We start from the raw sequence: 21,263 nt of genomic DNA, 5'->3' as shown, positions 1-21,263 counted from the left end.
ACATACTGTCACCAAACCCACTTTGTCCAACTCGTTTAGAAGCCAAATATCACATATTTTAGAGCCGGCCCAAAATTCACACAGCGCCTTCTGTTTAAACCATAAAAAACGTAAAACACGTAGTTACGTTCTAGCTGTGGTTCCAGTTCAGACATTATGTGTAGGCCTAGCTGAGGCAACCCCGAATCCTGAGTTTTGGCTCGATAGGTCATTCGGAGCCCGAGCAGAGACCTTAATTAGTGCTTGTAGGGTCCGTCTCTATGGGCCGAGGCGGTTTCAATGCACCTAGTCTTGTGATTCTGGGACTTTTCTAAATGTTGTCATTTTCACGACGTTAAAAATGTATTGAAGGTATTGCAAATGGACGAGGCTGTTTCGCGGTCTGAGAACCTTCTAGAGCCACATAACTCACCGTGCGCTACCGACTTAAGCCCTAGAACAGGTTTATAAAGTATCAGAGCTCTAGTTCTGACTGTTCTTTGATGGTGCGAACACAGGCTCTGTGTGTCTGTAAGCCCCACAGTGTGTCACTCCATGTTGGCGGATTCACCTTAACACACCTCACTCCATGTTGACGGATTCGCCTTAACACACCTCAACTGGATCTATAACAAAAAAATAAAAATAAAAATTTGTTTTAGCATCATGAAATGGGCGTTGTACGATTTCTCGTAAACTACAATAGATAAATGGCTGGTTCTATTTTTCCTTACAGCGTAGGTTCATGTACTTTGACGTGAAGCGGTCAAATTACTGCTGTATTACCATTTTTGACCTTTAATCCCACAAAATGTGGATTAACTTCTTACGGCTGAAATCCCGCTAAAGGGATCGATTTGACAACAGCCAGTGAAAGTGCAGGGCGCCAAATCCAAACAACAGAAAGCTCATAATTAAAATTCCTCAAACATACAAGTATTTTACACCATTTTAAAGATAAACTTCTTGTTAATCCCACCACAGTGTCCGATTTCAAAAAGGCTTTACGACGAAAGCATACCATGTGATTATGTTAGGTCAGCACCTAGTCACAGAAAAACACAGCCATTTTTCCAGCCAAAGAGAGGAGTCACAAAAAGCAGAAATAGAGATAAAATTAATCAACCTTTGATGATCTTCATCAGATGACACTCATAGGACTTCATGTTACACAATACATGTATGTTTTGTTAGATAAAGTTCATATTTATATCCAAAAATCTCAGTTTACATTGGCGCGTTATGTTCTTATGTTCTTATGTTTTGCTTCCAAAACATCCGGTGATTTTGCAGAGCCACATCAATTTACAGAAATACTCATCATAAATGTTGATGAAAATACAAGTATTATACATGGAATTAAAGATATACTTCTCCTCCTCCTGTGTCAGATTTCAAAAAAAGCTTTACGGAAAAAGCACACCATGCAATAATCTGAGTACAACGGTCAGAGACCAAAACAAGCCATCCAGATACCCGCCATGTTGTGGAGTCAACAGAAGTCAGAAATAGCATTATAAATATTCACTTACCTTTGATGATCTTCATCGGAATGCACTCCAAGGAATCCCAGTTCCACAATAAATGTTTGTTTTGTTCGATAAAGTCCATCATTTATGTCCAAATACCTCCTTTTTGTTTGTGCGTTTAGTTCACAAATCCAAATTCACAAGGCGCAAGCACTTAGTTCAGACGACAGTTCCATTACAGTTCGTAGAAACATGTCAAACGATGTATAGAATCAATCTTTAGGATGTTTTTATCATAAATCTTCAATAATATTCCAACCGGACAATTCCTTTGTCTTGAGAAAGGAAAAGGAACAGAGCTCGTGCTCACGGCTGCGCGCGAGATTTATCTCATGGCATTCTGACAGACACCTGACTCAAACAGCTCTTATTCTCTCCCCCTTCACAGTAGAAGCCTGAAACAAGGTTCTAAAGACTGTTGACATCTAGTGGAAGCCTTAGGAAGTGCAATCGGACCAAGTTTTACACTGTATATTGGATAGGCAAAGACTTGAAAACCTACAAACCTCAGATTTCCCAGTTCCTGGTTGGATTTTTCTCAGGTTTTTGCCTGCCATATGAGTTATGTTATACTCACAGACATCATTCAAACAGTTTTAGAGTGTTTTCTATCCAAATCTACTAATAATATGCATATCTTAGCTTCTGGGCCTGAGTAGCAGGCAGTTTACTCTGGGCACCTTATTTATCCAAGCTACTCAACACTGCCCCCAGCCATAAGAAGTTGTGAGCGTTGTGGCCTCGACGCCAACTTATTTCAGGGCTAAAAGTACATTTGGCCACCCCTATGCTCACTGAGTTTCGTCTTTGAAGTCTGTTCCATTTACAAGAAACGGCCATGTCCATTTGATTATGAAATGTCTATTTGCCATATACAGTCAGTCGCCATCTGGTGGAATTTTCCAGTACAGCATTACATTAAAAAAATTATAATAATATGTATATCTCGGAAACCGAGTGTCCTGGTCACTTTATTTTTTTACTTCCCGGAGACCAGGCCTTAGGGTGCGACCTGAGGCCGTCTGTCTATTGTAATAGCACCTGTGGACGTCTAGTTAGGGACCGTCCATTTTCCCTATGAAAATCCTCATCAATCGTAAGGGAGCTGCCACATGCGTCCCTTATGTGGGGTTAGAGTTAGATAGGGCAGAAAACTGATCTGACTTTCAAGTCTGTCTATGACAATACCATTTTGTAAAACAAATACCAAAACCATTCATAATGCAAATTCACTAATAATGACTAACTTCTTGTAGGCATTATAGAAAATTAACCCAGGTCTCATCAACAATCTCTCAAGTACAAGCCCACGTGCTAGTGAGCAGCCAGCTACTCTTTTTATTTCAAGTTTATCCAACGTGTATCTATTTGCTAGCTAACAAGGCAGAACAGTTGAATTGTTATGAACACACCCTTCTGTCCGTCTCCAACTGTTTGAACAGCATTTGTTCATGTTGAAATCGAGTGGCCTGCCTTATTTCTCAGAATGAGAATGTGTTGCCAATTCCTTATATAATTGTGTTTTATGCTTATTGCACATTTATAAAACACAGACTAGACAGCTAGTACGACAGTCTTTGGATAGAATCCTGCTAGTGGTATGTAGTACTGAGCATACACTTTCCAGAATCAATGTTCATTGATACTACTGTTTTAGTAGTGTCTGCTCTGCGTGCAATTTGAGGACTTGAGACAAAGAAAGGGGATTGTTAGAAAAGTTCTCCTCTATTACAGTAAAATAATATCTCAATGTGTTCAGGTGTCCATAATATGGACACCGAAACACATTATGAATAATTTGGTTAGACCTTCTGTTGGACCAAACCTCAAATGTGAATAGTGAGTCGAAACCGCTTGTCAGTGGGGGGGGGGGGGGGGGTCCTCCTACAATTTCCTGCAATTCTGCAATTCTATGACTTATTATGCATATCTTACAAGGTATTTTGAAATATTTCAAATAGTATTTCAACTCAGGTCTGCAGTCCAAACAGCTCTCTGTCCCTGTATCATGTATTTCTCTCTTTCCATACCTCTCTCTTCCTTATCTGCACCTTCTTAGATAGAGACAGCATCATGCACTTTCTGTATGATAACTGTAGGAAATATGTACTGGGCATCTTACTCTCACTCTCACTCTCTGTCTCCATCTCCTGTGTGACTGTGTGCATTTAGCATTTCATCATCTCATTATTTTTGTGATGTTGCCATAGGGACTGTGTGCACGAGCTCCTGGGCCATGTCCCCATTCTGGCTGACCGGGTGTTCGCCCAGTTTTCTCAGGTGACAAATTCTGTGGCTTTATTGGCTTTATTGATTCTGATGTATTGATTCTGAAGATGGACATTTTTAACCCAGTAACATTTAGAAAAGGAGCCGTTCTAAAATGAAAGAGAGTTGGGCCTCTGGTCTGCACCTTGACTTGAGCTGTCTACCCATCAGCCTCTTGTCTGCCTTGTATACATACCATGAACCAAAGATGATACTCTGCCATGCTTTACTAACAGAGATCACATGTGTCTTGTAGAACATCGGTCTTGCTTCACTGGGGGCTTCAGAAGAAGATATTGAGAAACTGTCAACGGTACGTTTTGTTGTTGCAACATGGCTTGGATTATTCCTGATTCCTTATTTGCTTCCTACCACACATGCAAAACATATGAAGTGTGAAGCTGTGGAAACATGACTAATTTAGAATGCATGTCGTGTGTGTGTGTGTGTGTGTGTGTGTGTGTGTGTGTGTGTGTGTGTGTGTGTGTGTGTGTGTGTGTGTGTGTGTGTGTGTGTGTGTGTGTGTGTGTGTGTGTGTGTGTGTGTGTCTCTCAGCTCTACTGGTTCACGGTGGAGTTTGGTCTGTGTAAACAGGGTGGCATTGTGAAAGCCTACGGGGCAGGACTCCTCTCCTCATATGGAGAGCTAGTGGTGAGTACATGGAGTATTCTCTTTCTCTCTCCATTCTAAAATCATACCATATCTTAAAACCTCTACGGGATTGGTGACCACCCCCACGGGACAGTTGAGATAATGTGCGCTAATGTGATTAGCATGACGTTGTAAGGAACAAGAACATTTCCCAGGACATAGACATATCTGATATGGGCAGAAAGTTTAAATTATTGTTAATCTAACTGCACTGTCCAATTTACAGTAGCCAGTACAGTGAAAGAATACCATGCTATTGTTTGAGGAGAGTGCACCGTTATGAACTTGAAAATGTATCAATAAATCAATTAGACACATTTGGGCAGACTTGATACAACATTTTGAACAGAAATACAATGGTTCATTGTACCAGTCTAAAACTTTGCACATACACTGCTGCCATCGGGTGGCCTAAATCTAAACTGTGCCTAAACTGGAATAATACATTGTGGCCTTTCTCTTGCTTTTCAAAGATCTTTTACCAGATCTAATGTGTTATATTCTCCTACATTAATTTCACATTTCCACAAACTTCAAAGTGTTTCCTTTCAAATGGTATCAAGAATATGCATATCCTTGCTTCAGGTTCTGAGCAGTTAGCAGTTAGATTTGGGTATGTCATTTTAGGCGAAAAAAAAAGGTCAGATCCTTAAGAGGTTCATCTTAGAGATAAGCCACCGTATAAACAATATAATGGAACAGAATAAACCTCCCCTAACCAAATTTTCCATTAAATGTTGAATTACAGTAATATCCAGACATCCAGACATTAACCACCCGTCCCCGTCCCCCTTCTCTCCCGCTCTCGCTCTCTCTCTCTCACTCTCCCCCTGTCTTGCCCAGCATGCTCTGTCAGATGAGCCAGAGAGGAGGGAGTTTGACCCAGAGGCTGCTGCCATTCAGCCCTACCAAGACCAGAACTACCAGTCTGTATACTTTGTCTCTGAGAGCTTCACAGATGCCAAAGAGAAACTCAGGTAACGAACCAGACACACATAGGCCGTGTCAGAATACCAATACTTGTAGGCTAAATAGTAGGCTTTTTTGGTATGCAAAAATATACATTTAGAAAATGTAGTATGCCAGGATGTCATACTCATTTTGGCTTTTCATGAAGTAGAATTCACTGCACAGTATTGAGGAAGCGCGATTGCGCATTAGATGATGCCTTCTCAGTATGGATGAGTGGAATGTTGATATTTGTTGTTTGCTGAATACATTTTTATTAAACAGTACATGCAAAATAGTATGTAGTACTATAAGTACACCAGTGGAGGCTGGTGGGAGGAGCTATAGGAGGACAGGCTCATTGTAAAGGCTGGAAATAAATGAATGGAATTGAGTCGAACATGTGGTTTCCATATGTTTGATGTGTTTGATACCTTCCATTAATTCCATTCCAGCCATTACAATGAGCCTGTCCTCCTATAGCTCCTCCCACCAGCCTCCACTGAAGTACACAGCATGTAGTTTTAGTAAGTAGTAGGCAAGACAGATTTCAGACACGGCCATTGACACACGAATGCATACACACACAAGCGCACACGTTTAAGCCGTATAGTCCGGTCTCACACTAGTTTTATTATTTTACCAACTAACATCAGTTTTTGCTTTCAAACCTGATCTACCTGCTAGCTTCTAGAAGGCCAGCATCCCGGAGTCGTCTCTTCACTGTTGACGTTGAGACTGGTGTTTTGCGTGTACTATTTAATGAAGCTGCCAGTTGAGGACTTGTAAAGCGTCTGTTTCTCAAACTAGACACTCTAATGTACTTGTCCTCTTGCTCAGTTGTGCACCAGGGCCACCCACTCCTCTTTCTATTCTGGTTAGAGCCAGTTTGTGCTGTTCTGTGATGGGAGTAGTGCACAGTGTTGTACGAGATCTTCAGTTTCTTGGCAATTTCTCACATGGAATGGCCTTCATTTATCAGAACAAGAATAAACTGACGAGTTTCAGAAGAAAGTTCTTTGTTTCCGGCCATTTTGTGCCTGTAATTGAACCCACAAATGCTGTGTAACGAATGTCTAGTTCTTCCTCCTCCTCGGATGAGGAGAGGAGAGAAGGATCGGAGGACCAAAATGCAGCGGGTTGTGAATACATAATAAAGTTTATTAAAGTACAGACGAAAACCGAAAACACTTCAACAAACTACAAAATAAGAAAACGACGTAGACGAAACCTGAACATGGAACTTACATAAAGACACGAAGAACTCACGAACAGGAACAGACTACATCAAACGAACGAACAAACCGAAACAGTCCCGTGTGGTGCAACATACACAGACACGGAAGACAATCACCCACAAACAAACATTGTGAACAGCCAACCTTTATATGGTTCTCAATCAGAGGAAATGTCAAACACCTGTCCCTGATTGAGAACCATATAAGGCTAATTACAAGTGACCTAAACATAGAAACACAAAACATAGAATGCCCACCCCAACTCACGCCCTGACCAACTAAACACATATAAAAATAACAGAAAACAGGTCAGGAACGTGACATGCTGATGCTCCAGATACTCAACTACTCTAAAGGCCAGTTTTATTGCTTCTTTAAATCAGGACAACAGTTTTCAGCTGTGCTAACATAATTGCAAAAGGGTTTTCTAATGATCAATTAGCCTTTTAAAATGCTAAACTTGGATTAGCTAACACAACGTGCCATTGGAACACAGGAGTGATGGTTGCTGATGATGGGCCTCTGTACGCCTATGTAGATCTTCCATTACAAATCAGCTGTTTCCAGCTACAATAGTCATTTACAACATTAACAATGTCTATACTGTATTTAGATCAATTTTATGTTATTGTAATGGGCAACATTTTTTGCTTTTCTTTCAAAAACAAGGACATTTGTAAGTGACCCCAAATATTTTTTGCTTCTCTTATTTGCCATGTATTTGTGTGTTATTCGGTGGGTTTCTATGGTCTAATAGCAGTAAGGCCAAATGTAATATTTAATAAATAAAAAAAATTACATATTTTTTTATACCTACAGGTGTCCTAAAATTCTAAATCAGCTAAATGGTCCATGTTATTACTAACTTAAAACAATTCCATATGTTTGGTTAGTCGATATCGCCCTCTAGAGGCTTAGACTGTAGATGGTTAATATGTATTTGCAGTGCAATGCAAATCAGTTTTCTGTGATTCAATGCATATTGAATTCATGTTTCTTGTAGTTGGCCTCTACTGAAGAAAAGGTGCATGATACAATAAGAATGTTGTCATTGAACTGTAGGCAGTCCAGACAGACAGACAGACAGACAGACAGACAGACAGACAGACAGACAGACAGACAGACAGACAGACAGACAGACAGACAGACAGACAGACAGACAGACAGACAGACAGACAGACAGACAGACAGACAGACAGACAGACATTGACCAATCAATAGATATTAGACTTTCTATACATTTTATATTTGCCTTGTGTTTTTCCGGACAGATCGTATGTGGCCGGAATTAAGAGGCCGTTTTCTGTGCGGTTTGACCCCTACACCTACAGCATAGAGGTCCTGGACAATCCCCTGAAGATCCGAGGAGGCCTGGAGTCTGTCAAGGACGAGCTGAAGATGCTCACAGATGCCCTCAACGTGCTCGCATGATGTACAACAACACCGCTACTGCTGCTGGTCCCACTCTGTGCCATTTTGACGTGTGACATGGACCATTGTTCTCTTGTGCTTTATGAGTTGCTTTATGTGGCTGGCTAAGTGACGACCGTGAAACCTCTCGCTGGACTTGTTTGGTTTATTTGATCTGGTGATGTCTCTAAGATATGTTGTGCAGGTGGGTGGGCATTATCCAGTACCCATGCTTACTGAAGTCAGGATTCAATCTGATCGCGCATAGTAGACAATGAGGCTTTTAAAGGCACTTTTCCTCCATTGGTGGAGACTGCGTTCATCTCAAATGTTGTACACATTCACCTCCGTATTTATTTGGACAGTGAAGCTAAAACTTTTAATTTGGCTCTATACTTCAGGATTTTGGATTTGAGATCGAATGTTTTATGAGGCAACAACACAGAATGTCACCTTTTATTTGAGGGTATGTTCATACATATTTGTTTTACCGTTTAGAAATGAAAGCACTATATGTATCTAGTCGGCCCATTTGAAGGTGTCATAAGTATGCGGACAAATTCACTTATAGTGTATTAAAGTAGTCAAACATTTAGTATTTGGTCCCATTTTCCTAACATGCAATGTTCCTAGCATGTGACTCTACAAACTTGTTGGATACATTTGCAGTTTGTTTTGGTTGTGTTTCGGATTACGTTGTGCCCAAAAGGAACTGAATGGTGAATATGGTGAATAATATATTGTGTCATTTTGGAGTCACTTTTATTGTAAATAAGAATATAATATTTTTCTGAACACTTCTAAATGAATGTAGATGCTACCATGATTGCGGATAATCATGAATGAATCCTGAATAATGACGAGGCAAAAATATCTTACCCCGCCACCAGAAAACTCCCGTTATTAATGATGAGAAGTTAGAATGTTTTGGGGGTAAGATCTTTGTGCCTCTAACTTTCTCAGTCATCATTATTCAGTAGTCATTCATGATTATCCATAATGGTAGCATCCACATTAATGTTGTGTTCATAAACATATTCTATTCTTATTTACAAGAAAAGGGATTCCAAAATGAACCATTCGGCTGCGTTTGACGAATCTGATCAGGTCTGAAAAAGATCTGATGAGAGAAGATCTGATTTTGATTTGGTCAAAAGACAAATTAGTGGAAAAAAGATCAGCCATGGGCTAGCTGTTTTAAACACAACCTACATTATTCACCATGCATTCCTTTTGGGCACAGCATAATCCAAAACACAACCGAAACAAACTGCAAATGTATCCAACTACTTTGTAGAGTCACAAGCTTGATGTACAGTGTAGGCATTGCATGCTAGGACTATGAGACCAATTACTATACTTTTGACTACTATAATAGACTACAAGGGAATTTGTCCAAATACTTGACACCTTCAAATGTTGGGACTTGATACATAAAGTGCACGAAAAAACCCTCAAATAAAATGTTACGTTCTGTACTGTTGCATCAAATAAAACAATTGATCTCAAATCCAAAATGCTGGATTATAGATTATAGAGACAAATTAATAGTTTAAGCTTCACTGTCCAAATAAATACAGAGGGGTGAGAATGTCACTTCAATCTCAAATTATTTTAAAATGGCGCAAAATGCGAAAAATTTTAATTTTGTGAACAAGGAATAGGGCTAAAATGCAGAGTTAATGTAGGGTTAAGGCAAGGTTGTGGCTTGCTACTCACGTGTGTTATGCTTTCAAACAAAAGTCTCAATGCAAAGTTTCACCTCACTTTAATAGTTTGGTATGAATTCAACAAAATATGTAAAACGCTAGGAAAATTACAAAATCCAAGCAGTAAAATGATGAATGTAATAAAAGCAGGGAAACTGGACATGGTATAATGATAAAAAAGGATGTTTATGTAAATTACTGTAATATTGAACCAGGGAAAATATTGAAGTCATCCAAAACAAACCCTGTTTGGAATAAAAAATACATTATTGTGGTATAACTATTTTCTGTGAATTGTAAGCATTGTGCTTGTTGCGATGTAATAGCAGAATAAAAATAAAGAACTGTATCCGATGTTATATACATATATTTATGCTTGCCCAGTGAGGAAGTTATGATAGCACATTCTCTGTAAAAATATCAATAAAAAAAAGAAATAATCAGACATTAGCATTACCTCTTGGTGTCCATTCCTGACTCAATAATCTCAAAGAAAACGTGATTCCTCAAATACACACCTATACAGTACATTTTCTAGTATATTGACTATCGCTCTGACTATTCCTCTCAAATTTAATCTGGCTATTATGATGACATTTTATTAAATAAATAAACGTCACACATACCAACAAAACACAGGAAAAGAACAAGATGCGGACAGTATTATTGGTTTGTTTGGCTGCAAGCATTTGATCAAATGTATGCAATATCATAACTTGTTTTCTCTGAAACATTTGGTGAGTCGCAGCTCCTTTACGTGTGCTTCCGATGCAGATTAAGGGAGATGGGGGCTGGATGTCAGAATTTTGACTCACTTGTATTTCTCATTACCAGTAGGATATCTTATGAGACTCTTTTCAACAAGAAATAGTCAGGCTATTGATTTTGATTGAACAGTATTCTAATCAAAAGCATGAGCTGGCGCACACCCAGAGAAACTGATTTAGTGTAGAGCTGCTGACTAACGGTGAATAAACTATAAAAACAGAGTCTATAACAATATTCTTCACAAAATTCAACAGTTTAAACTTTGTAAAATATTTTTTTATATAATTACCCACAACTGAGCATAAATGTGACATCAACCACTACGTCAAATATGACATAAACCTGTGCTTTATAAAGGGTGGCGTAAGCACTGCTCAATAAAGGCTTATAAATCGTATTACATCGAGGCGTCACAAAGCATGTATAACCTTGTCATGCATCTTGGTAGAGCATTGCAACACGAGGATAGTGGGTTCGATTGCCAGGACCACCCATACATAAAAATGTATTCACGCATGACTGTAAGTTGATTTGGATAAGGCTTTTGTGCACACAACACATATAAGCCTGGGATATCAACCATTTAAAGTTGGCCTTAGTGGGAGTGGCCATAGAATTCTATGGGAGTGACCTTACTGAGTAAAGTATTTGTCATCAGGCTATGTCCTCTGTCAGCAAAAGCATTTCCCCTGGTCATCACTAGTTAACACAGACACAAAGTCATAATTATGGCAAAATCTTGTCCATTTCCAAAATTTCTCTTCTTAAAAATTTGACTTGAAATGTAACCCAACTAATGAAGGCCAAGTTTAATGCGTTGGTCCACCAGACCTGTACATTTGGGCAGAAGTGTCTGGGAACGAGATTAGGTGTACTGTGACTAACATGACTTCACAGAGCGTGAGCCATCCTTCACCACAACATGCCACCCTTTACAAAGCACATGTTTATATTATGTTTGACATTGGTGATTGTCATACAGTTATGCCACATTTATGAAGCCTTTATAAAGCATGACATATGCTTATAGATGCTTTGTAACACATTTATGGAGTGCTTATGAAGGCGTTATGAAGGCTTTATGAAGCCTTTATATGCTGAATGTCATTTAAAGTGGGACGCTAATGGATCATTCCTGCTCTTATGCTCTTTGGTTACAACCCACATTTCAACATGTCCTTTCAAGAAAAGCTAATAATCTTATCAGCTTCAACAGCTGTGGGAAAAAAACGTTCAATTTCTTTTGTTTGAACCCAATTTTGTGTTGTGTAAAGTTTGGGTATTATATCAAACTCATTTGCATATTAGAAAGTTCAATAGCCAAACTGATCCTAGGCTATTAAGTTCAATAACCAACTGATCCTAGGCTATCACGTACACCCAGAATCTGATATAGGATCTGTCCCTAGTCATCACTTTAGGATATCTGGCTGCTATTATAGGCTATATGTGTACGTGTGGTTTGTACGTGTATGTTTGTGTATATATTGTGGTGTATTCTTGTTCAGGAGTATGCATGCTTTGCACCATCCTGTGCCCAAAGGTGTAATTACACTGCTCTTAGTATAGTCATGTTTATTCACCAGAAAAAAACACAAGAACTGCAACACAATTTGTTTTGACCTTCTTGATTGATTTATTCCTCGTTTTTGGTTGTTGTTAATGTTTCTCCCCCTGTGTACTGCTTGTATGTACTGTTTGTATGTTGCCTTATATTTAATATAATAAATATAATTGTTTATTTTTTTATTTTTTTAAATCTCAGTTTCAGTAATATCTGTTAATCAATGAGACCAGTCTGTCTCATCTGAATGAGAATTGCTGATACTATACAGTGATAGAGTCAAGTCATTACACCTCGAGTCAGAGTCTGAAGTCCCCTTCCACTGGGCACACACTGGTTGAATCGACGTTGTTTCCACGTCATCTCAATGAAATGATGTTAAACCAACGTGGAATAGACCTTGAATTGATGTAGACTGCCCAGTGGGCTGTAGTCCATGAGCCGGACGGCTTACTTCCGCCATCTTTGATTGCGAAATTGTGAGACATCTGTACGTTCAAGCGTAAGTTCGGAGCACAATTCCTGCATTTTCAGCCCCGCCGACCAAAATTCGTGATTTGTTGGGAAAGTTGAGAAACATCCACATAACATTTTTTTGTCCCCTTTCAAAATGTCAGAGAAAAGCTGACATTCTCCCCCAGACACTGTGCCGTTGCTTATAGGCTTACGTAGCTCCAAGGTCGAGGATATCTGAGACTAAGTCCCCTGTGCGTCGGTCCGAGTCCAAGTCATCAATGGTCGAGTCACAAGTTGTGTCACGAGTCCCGATGGCTGGAGTCCGAGTCCCAGTGCTTCAGTCCACATTAACTGCAAATTAAGTTGTTTACCTAGTCAGATGCAGTGTAGCGGCAAGACGAAAACGTATTCTGTCAATCAAGTGTTTGCTATCACTTTTCTTTTCTTTCTGGGTCACCAAATGTTTGCATATACTGCTAAAGTTATCATAAAACTGCAGATGTTTCTCTCTGCCCATGGCAATATGTGTAGAATTGCAGGAAATTAGCTTTAATATTGAGTTGCAACCCTCCTCCCCCTTTTCCGTCGGGGCATTGACTCTACAAGTTGTCGAAAGCGTTCTACAGGGATGCTGGCCCATGTTGACTCCAATGCTTCCCACAAATGTGTCAAGTTGTCTGGATGTCCTTTGGGCGGTGGACCGTTATTGATACACACAGGAAACTTATTGAGCGTGAAAAACCCAGCAGCGCTGCTGTTCGTGACACACTCAAACCGGTGCGGCTGGAACCTAATACCTACCATAACCTTTTCAAAGGCACTTAAATCTTTTGTCTTGCCCATTCAGCCTCTAAATGGCACACATACACAATCCATGTCTCAATTGTCTCAAGGCTTAAAAATCATTTCTTTAGCCTGTCTAACCTAACCTTTAACCTGTCTTCTTTAATTCTGTCTGTCTACCTTTTGTTAGGAGTGAACCATGTTGTTTGGAGTTCATCGACTACGGGAAAGACAGCTTCCAAACGGGCTGACAAAACATAGAGCTGTAGTCAGCAGGATTCTGCACAAGTAGATCCCAATAGAGTTCTAGTCCGTTCTTAACCCCTTGGACACGACTAACTCTCTTGCAGCTGGCTGTGCTGAGGCGATTTCCCTTCTTCGGTGGAGCTAGGAGCAAGTTTTCCATGGAAACTCCCTTGAGATGACAAGCCGCTAAAGTAATGTCAAAAGTGGGATTCGAATCCACACCTCCAGGAGAGGCTGTGACCTGAACACAGCACCTTAAACTAGTCGCCTTGCCGTGGGCCAATGACAGCAGAAGGCCTGGTTACGCTTCATTTTACAGCGTGGTATTGGTGGTATTTACTAAGACACTATGTGGTAGCGATAGATACTTTCTTGCACTTACTTCAAATAATTCAACACCATTGCTAACTACCTGGTACCAAAGGGTACAAAGCATGCGCTATGTCAATGTTCTAACTTGGAATTAATATGCGGTTATTAGGGAATTACAATTTCAACAAGTCAGTTCAAAGTAACTGCCTGCTAAAGACAGGGCTGTAAAGTAAATGGTTATCGACATGGGGTTGTTTCCTCACACGTATTGCACTCACTGTCTTGTTATCTCCAAGGCATTCTTGCAACTTGTGGAGGTTATGTCCTTATCTTTACAGAGTGGCTGCAAGACCTGTGCCCCAGCACACCTTTTCCCATGCACTAAACCTTACATTCTACGCATGTGTTATTTTATGCAAAAAAACGTTCCATACTGTATCTGCTGCTCCTCTGCTTCTCCCTCCCCCGTTTTTCTGCAAAGGGACCAGGACGACTGATCCGTGTAAAGGAAAGAATGAATGGGGCCATGTATCGTGAGATTTTGAGTGAAAACCTCCTTCCATCAGCAAGGGCATTGAAGATGAAACGTGGCTGGGTCTTTCAGCATGACAATGATCCCAAACACACCGCCCGGGCAACGAAGGAGTGGCTTCGTAAGAAGCATTTCAAGGTCCTGGAGTGGCCTAGCCAGTCTCCAGATCTCAACCCCATAGAAAATCTTTGGAGGGAGTTGGAAGTCGGTGTTGCCCAGCAACAGCCCCAAAACATCACTGCTCTAGAGGAGATCTGCATGGAGGAATGGGCCAAAATACCAGCAACAGTGTGTGAAAACCTTGTGAAGACTTACAGAAGACGTTTGACCTCTGTCATTGCCAACAAAGGGTATATAACAAAGTATTGAGATAAACTTTTGTTATTGACCAAATACTTATTTTCCACCATAATTTGCAAATTAATTAATAAAAAATCCTACAATGTGATTTTCTGGATTTTTTTTCTCATTTTGTCTGTCATAGTTGAAGTGTACCTATGATGAAAATTACAGGCCTCTCTCATCTTTTTAAGTGGGAGAACTTGCACAATTGGTGGCTAACTAAATACTTTTTTGCCCCACTGTATAGGAAGATAGGGTACCTTATATCCTTGTGATGGCTGTCTTCTGTGATGGCATGGGCCGTGACATTGTGGGCTATCTCCATTTTAAAGTACTTTTTTTTGTCATTTAGAAGACGCTCATATCCAGACCGACTTACAATTAGTCCATTCATGTTAACAGAAATGACCTTAACCAAAGGGCCTCCCAAGTCACGCAGTGGTCTAAGGCGCTGCAGCACAGTGCCAGCTGTACCACTAGAGATCCTGGTTCGAGTCCAGGCTCTGTCACAGCAGGCCGCGACCGGGAGACCCATGGGGCGGCGTACAATTGGCCCAGCATTGTCCGGGTTAGGGGAGGGTTTGGCCGGCAGGGATGTTCTTGTCCCATCGCGCACTAGCGACTCCTGTGGCGAGCTGGGCGCAATGTCAGGTGTACGAGCTGGTGACACGGTCGCCAGGTGTACGGTGTTTCCTCCGACACATTGGTGCGGCTGGCTTCCGGGCTAGGCAGGCATCGTGTCAAGAAGCAGTGTGGCTTGGCTGAGTTGTGTTTCGGAGGACTCACGGCTCTCGACCTTCCCCTCTCCCATGGGAGTTGCAACGTTGGGACAAGACTAACTACAGTACCAATTGGATACCATGAAATTGGGGAGGAAAAAAAATAAATAAAAGATATTACCTTATCCAAACAAATATTGCAGACTAGAAATTATGGGAATTAACAGTAAATGTAAGTTACTACTGGTGAAATAGGTAATGGATAATTGATAGACACCGCAAACAATGAAGTTATAAAACAATGAGTACCCACAAAATGGAGGGAGAGAGAGCGCATTCTGGAGAGAGTCGTGCAATTGTGCATTGAGACAATCCCCATATTTAAGGACTGTGTCATCCCGCGGTCTCAATGACAGGTGCAAATCTTATGTGCCCTGAAAAATACAAATGAAAAGCACTTTATATTTGTGACTGCTGGACTAAAATAAATCTCATGTTTTCAATAGACCCCTTTTGTCATACAGTATTCCATATAAAGCACCCAGACCTTATGAAAATTGCACAGTATACCATTAATCTTGTAATAAAGTGATACATAACTTGACATTTATGCCATCCATTGTGACATTGTGGGAGGATAACCAGCCTTGCAATTAATGGCAAAGCATTTCTTAGCCGCTATAAATGCTAGATTACACCGTTTTTTCTCATAAGTCTCCAGTATCAACGTATCCATGTCACGCCCTGACCTTAGTTCCTTTGTTATGTCTCTATTTTGGTTTGGTCAGGGTGTGAGTTGGGGTGGGCATTCTATGTTTTTGTTCTATGTTTTATATTTCTATGTGTTTGGCCGAGTGTGGTTCTCAATCAGAGGCAGCTGTCTATCGTTGTCTCTGATTGAGAACCATACTTAGGTAGCCTCATCCCACCTGTGTTTTGTGGATAGTTGTTTTCTGTTTTGTGTCTGCACCAGCCAGAACTGTTTTGGTCGTTCTCGTTGTTATTTTAGTTATTTTAGTGTTCATTAAATAAATATGGACACGTACCACGCTGCACCTTGGTCCTCTCCTTCCAACAGCCGTTACAATCCAAGCAAACAAAAACAAAGAGAATCTGTAGACATGTTGAGATAAAATCATATTTGCCAGAATTCAGAAGATCATAACATGCAACTATGTCCCCTTTTGTGTTTTAGACCATCAGCAGAGAAAGTACATTTCTGAGTGCATTGATATATCAGTTACACAGGCATATAGTATGTTCTATGGATGGTCTTAACGTGCAGTAGTTTATGTCTGTGATGATATGAACAGGACTGTGCATTCAAACATATCTGTATCCATTCATCATCAGTAGTGTCTCCCAGATTTTCCTCACCTTTTTACATTTACGTAATTTAGCAGACACTCTTATCCAGAGCAACTTACAGTAGTGAGTGCATACATTTTCATACATGGGAATCAAACCCACAACGCTGGCATTGCAAGTGCCATGATCTACCAAGTGAGCCACACGTTGTCATGTTTTGTATCATTGGGAAAAGCCTCTATCGACCTTTGATAGTGTGGAAATCAACTTGAGGTTTGTCAGACTGCCTTAAAATAGTTTACGTCTTTGAAGCTTCTGGCTTGTCCAGTGTTTGCTTCCAAGAGAATCAAGTGTGGTATCTTCAAAAGATCACCCCAGCACCGTCACAGGCTGGTCTTCCCTGGCTGCCTGACCCTGCTGAGACCCCTGTCACCTTCTGATCCTCCTAAGATGAGGCATGATAAATAATTACCTTGGTGTACATTTATACATTATATAATCCAAGAATAGAATCAACGGTTCAATAATTGAAATGACCATTATTCCCAGATCCCAGACTGTAGCTTTAAACTGCTGTCCTGTAGCTACCGTAGGTCTACCCATCAATTCAAGATGGAACTTTCTATCCGTTCACCGATTAATATAATATACTACAAAATTCACCTGAGCTCCGTAGACTGTACTTCCCTGGCTGTCTGACCCTGCTGGGACACCTGTCACCATCTGATCCTGCTAAGACATGATGAGCATAGTCTTGTGTACTGCCTGTGCACCATGACAGTGTAGCCTGTAGAGCTGTTTATACCGTGTTGGCGTGAAAAGGTAGGGAATTAGTTAAAAAACTGACGGATCAGTAACGTTATATTGCTATACAGACGAATAAAAACTCACACTGTGCTTTCAAAAAAACTTGAGAATAACCGGTCTTCAAATGGTTTGGTTTCATCAGAGATCAATGAGACAGATATTTCACCCGATGTATAAATGTGAAGCATCCGGTTGGCGTTTCCTCTTACTACCAAATATGGTAGTAAGAAAAGCCCATTGGCCGGCAGTGGGAGAAGATGGAGTGAGATGGATTTTGGCCGACATTCTACACATTTTCTCGTCAATGAAACATTTGATCGGTAATCTCTAACAAACAGAGTGCACTAAGTTTGGTAGACTTGATTTACCTAATTGTTCAGAGATGACTTTGTTTAGGATGAGTGCAGAAGGTAGTGGGCGTTTTCCTAATGAAGATTCTCATGCATATTCAGTAAGGCACAAATGGTCCTCCTCCTCTTGGCAGCAGCTAGCTAGCTTGTTCCAAGTAGATATTGAGCTGGCTATCGAGCCAATTCACAACTCAAAGAATTAAAAAAACGTACTTGGCTTAAATATCTAGAAATCGATGTCTTTTCAAGTTTTTGTTATTGTTGACACTACTAATACTCCATCTGTGAATCATCTATTTTTGACGATAAGAAACATGTCATCAATAAATAAATGTAAAATGTTCTGTGATTTTGTTCAGGGGGAGGGGAAGCAATATACAAAACAAATTATGCAAGGCTATTTTCCCACTTGATTAGAAAATTGCTGAGCTGGAATCTCATGTGTTTGACGTCAGATACACTGATAACCACTGCAATTATTACAAAGATAGAAAGATAAGGCTAGGTGCAGCAATCAGCTGCAATACTGTCCAGAGGAAGGGACAGAGATTGAAAGGTATGTAATAATTTGAGAGAAGATGCATTTGGATTAATTGCATGGCGAGGCATACATCATTGGCTGTGCAATCAGTCGTGTGCTAAATCCACGACTACCCATCTAATCAAATCAACAAAGCAATGATCACAAATAGATGAAACACGCTAGCTACCAGTAATGAAACAAAACTATAGCTGGGTGTAACACAACTAGCATGACGAGGCAGCGTGGCTAGCTAACGTTAGTTGACCCATTTATCGAGCTGTAGAACACCATTAAGTACCTAGGGTATTACATACTCTACCGTTCAAAAGTTTGGAGTCACTTAGAAATGTCCTTGTTTTTGAAAGAAAAGCAAATTTTTTGTCCATTAAAATAACATCAAATTGATCAGAAATGCAGTGTAGACATTGTTAATGTTGTAAATGACTATTGTAGCTGGAAACGGCTGATTTTTTAAATGGAATATCTCATAGGCGTACAGAGGCCCATTATCAGCAACCATCACTCCTGTGTTCCAATGACACGTTGTGTTAGCTAATCCAAGTGTATCATTTTAAAAGGCTAATTGATCATTAAAAAAGCCTTTTTCAATGATGTTAGCACAGCTGAAAACTGTTGTCCTGATTAAAGAAGCAATACAACTGGAGTATCTGGAGCATCAGCATTTGTGGGTTCGATTACAGGCTCAAAATGGCCAGAAACAAAGACCTTTCTTCTGAAACTTGTCAGTCTATTCTTGTTCTGGGAAATGAAGGCCATTCCATGCAAGAAACAGCCAAGAAACTGAAGATTTCATAGAACGCTGTGTACTACTCCCTTCACAGAACAGTGCAAACTGGCTCTAACCAGAATAGAAAGAGGAGTGGGAGGCCCCGGTGCACAACTGAGCAAGAGGACAAGTACATTAGAGTGTCTAGTTTGAGAAACAGACACCTCACAAGTCCTCAACTGGCAGCTTCATTAAATAATACCCGCAAAACACCAGTCTCAAAGTCAACAGTGAAGAGGCGACTCCGGGATGCTGGCCTTCTAATTATATAGCGCATAGAATTAAAAAGGTGTTGTCGGACATTATTCATTGGAGATAATATAAGGCAAGTACTGGAAACAATAGAACACCATGAAAAATCTGTGAAACCAGGCTTGCTATTCATAGCTTACTTTGAATAGGCTTTTGATAAAGTACGACTGGAGTTTACATTTAAATGCCTGGAACATTTACATTTTGGAAATCTATTAAAATCATGTATAGTAACCCTAGGTGTAAAATAGAAAATAATGGCTACTTCTCAGAAAGTTTTAAACTGTCAAGAGGAGTAAACAAGATTGTCCTCTATCGGCATATGTATTTATTATGGCCATTGAAATGTTAGCTATTAAAATCAGGTCCAACAATAATATCAAGTGATTAGAAATCCAGGGCTTAAAAAAAGGTGTCATTGTACACTGATGATTCATGTTTTCTTTTAAATATACAACTTGGATCCCTCCACAGCCTCATAGAGGATCTAGATAATTTTTCTAACCTCTCTAGATTACATCCAAATTATGTTAAGTGTACTATACTACGTATTGGATCACAAAAAAATACAACTTTTATATTACCGTGTAGTTTACCAATAAAATGGTCTGATGGTGATGTGGATATACTCGGGATACATATCCCAAAATAAATAAATGATCTCACTCCAATACATTTTTATAGAAAGTTAGCAAAAATAGATAAGATCTTGCTACCATGGGAAGGTAAATACATTTCTATTTGTGGAAAAATAACCCTGATTAACTCTTTAGTAATATCCCAGTTTACCTATTTGCTCATGGTCTTGTTTACACCTAGGGAACAGTTTTTGAAATTAGAAAAAAAGATTCCATTTTATTTGGAACGGCAAGCCAGACAAAATTTTACGAGCCTATTTATATAATGAATATGAATGTGGAGGGCAGAAATTAAATATTAAAGCATTAGACCTCTCACTAAGGCGTCAGTCAAACAAAAGTTATACTTAAATCTGAACTGGTTCTCTAGCAAATTAAGAATAATTAATAATTAAGAATGTCTCACCCTATGTTCAAGAAAGGCCTTTTTCCTTTTATTCAGATTACCTCTCACTTTCAGTTATTTGAAAAGGAAATCCTCTCACAAATATTGCTATTTTTAAAACAAGCCATAGAAAGTTGGTTGCAATTTCAATTTAATCCACCAGAAAAGACAGAACAAATAATACCAAATATTGTAGTTAGACTCAAATATACTAATTGATTAAAAATATATATATATATATAATCTTGATATCATATCATAAATAGCTGGAGTTTTCACACATGCAGCTAACAAAAACATACGGAAATGTCTGCTTTAACCAAAATTACAACCACCTAATTGCAGCATTACCACAAAAATGGAAGAGGCAAGTGGAAGGGGGAGAAAGTAAGGAACTTGTCTGCCGGCCCTGCGTTAAAGACCAAAATTGGATAAAGAAAATTGTGATAAATAAAAAAGCATCAGTTTCATTTAAGGACCAAAAAAATTGACAGCCGTGTCTGCGCTGAGAGTCGGGAAGAAAGTACAGGCAGTGAGTGTTTTAATAAATAATAGAACCAATTAACACGAAACACAACCAACGCACCGACATCAGAACAGCGTCAATAACACCTGAGGAAAAAACCAAGGGGAGTGACAGATATAGGGAAGATAATCAAGGAGGTGATGAAGTCCAGGTGAGTGTCATGAGGCGCTGGTGCGCGAGACAATGGTGACAGGTTTACGGGATAATCAGCAGCCTGATGACCTAGAGTCCGG

General features: G+C 39.8%; 1 protein-coding gene across 1 annotated transcript in view; it reads left to right on the top strand.

Moving 5' to 3' along the window:
* th (tyrosine hydroxylase) overlaps window positions 1-10,177 on the top strand; it is a 32,799-nt gene extending 22,622 nt beyond the window's left edge. The window contains exons 9-13 of the mRNA XM_071326864.1: window positions 3,719-3,788; window positions 4,033-4,089; window positions 4,332-4,427; window positions 5,271-5,404; window positions 7,885-10,177. Coding sequence (XP_071182965.1) covers window positions 3,719-3,788; window positions 4,033-4,089; window positions 4,332-4,427; window positions 5,271-5,404; window positions 7,885-8,044 — 517 coding nt within the window. The 3' untranslated portion in view covers window positions 8,045-10,177. The remainder of the gene's footprint in view (window positions 1-3,718; window positions 3,789-4,032; window positions 4,090-4,331; window positions 4,428-5,270; window positions 5,405-7,884) is intronic.
* The last annotated feature ends 11,086 nt before the right edge of the window (window positions 10,178-21,263 follow it).

Source organism: Salvelinus alpinus, chromosome 9 (assembly GCF_045679555.1).
Source record: "Salvelinus alpinus chromosome 9, SLU_Salpinus.1, whole genome shotgun sequence".
Lineage (NCBI taxonomy): Eukaryota > Metazoa > Chordata > Actinopteri > Salmoniformes > Salmonidae > Salvelinus > Salvelinus alpinus.
Note: the sequence above shows the minus strand (reverse complement) of the source record. Positions and strands in the feature narration are given on the sequence as shown.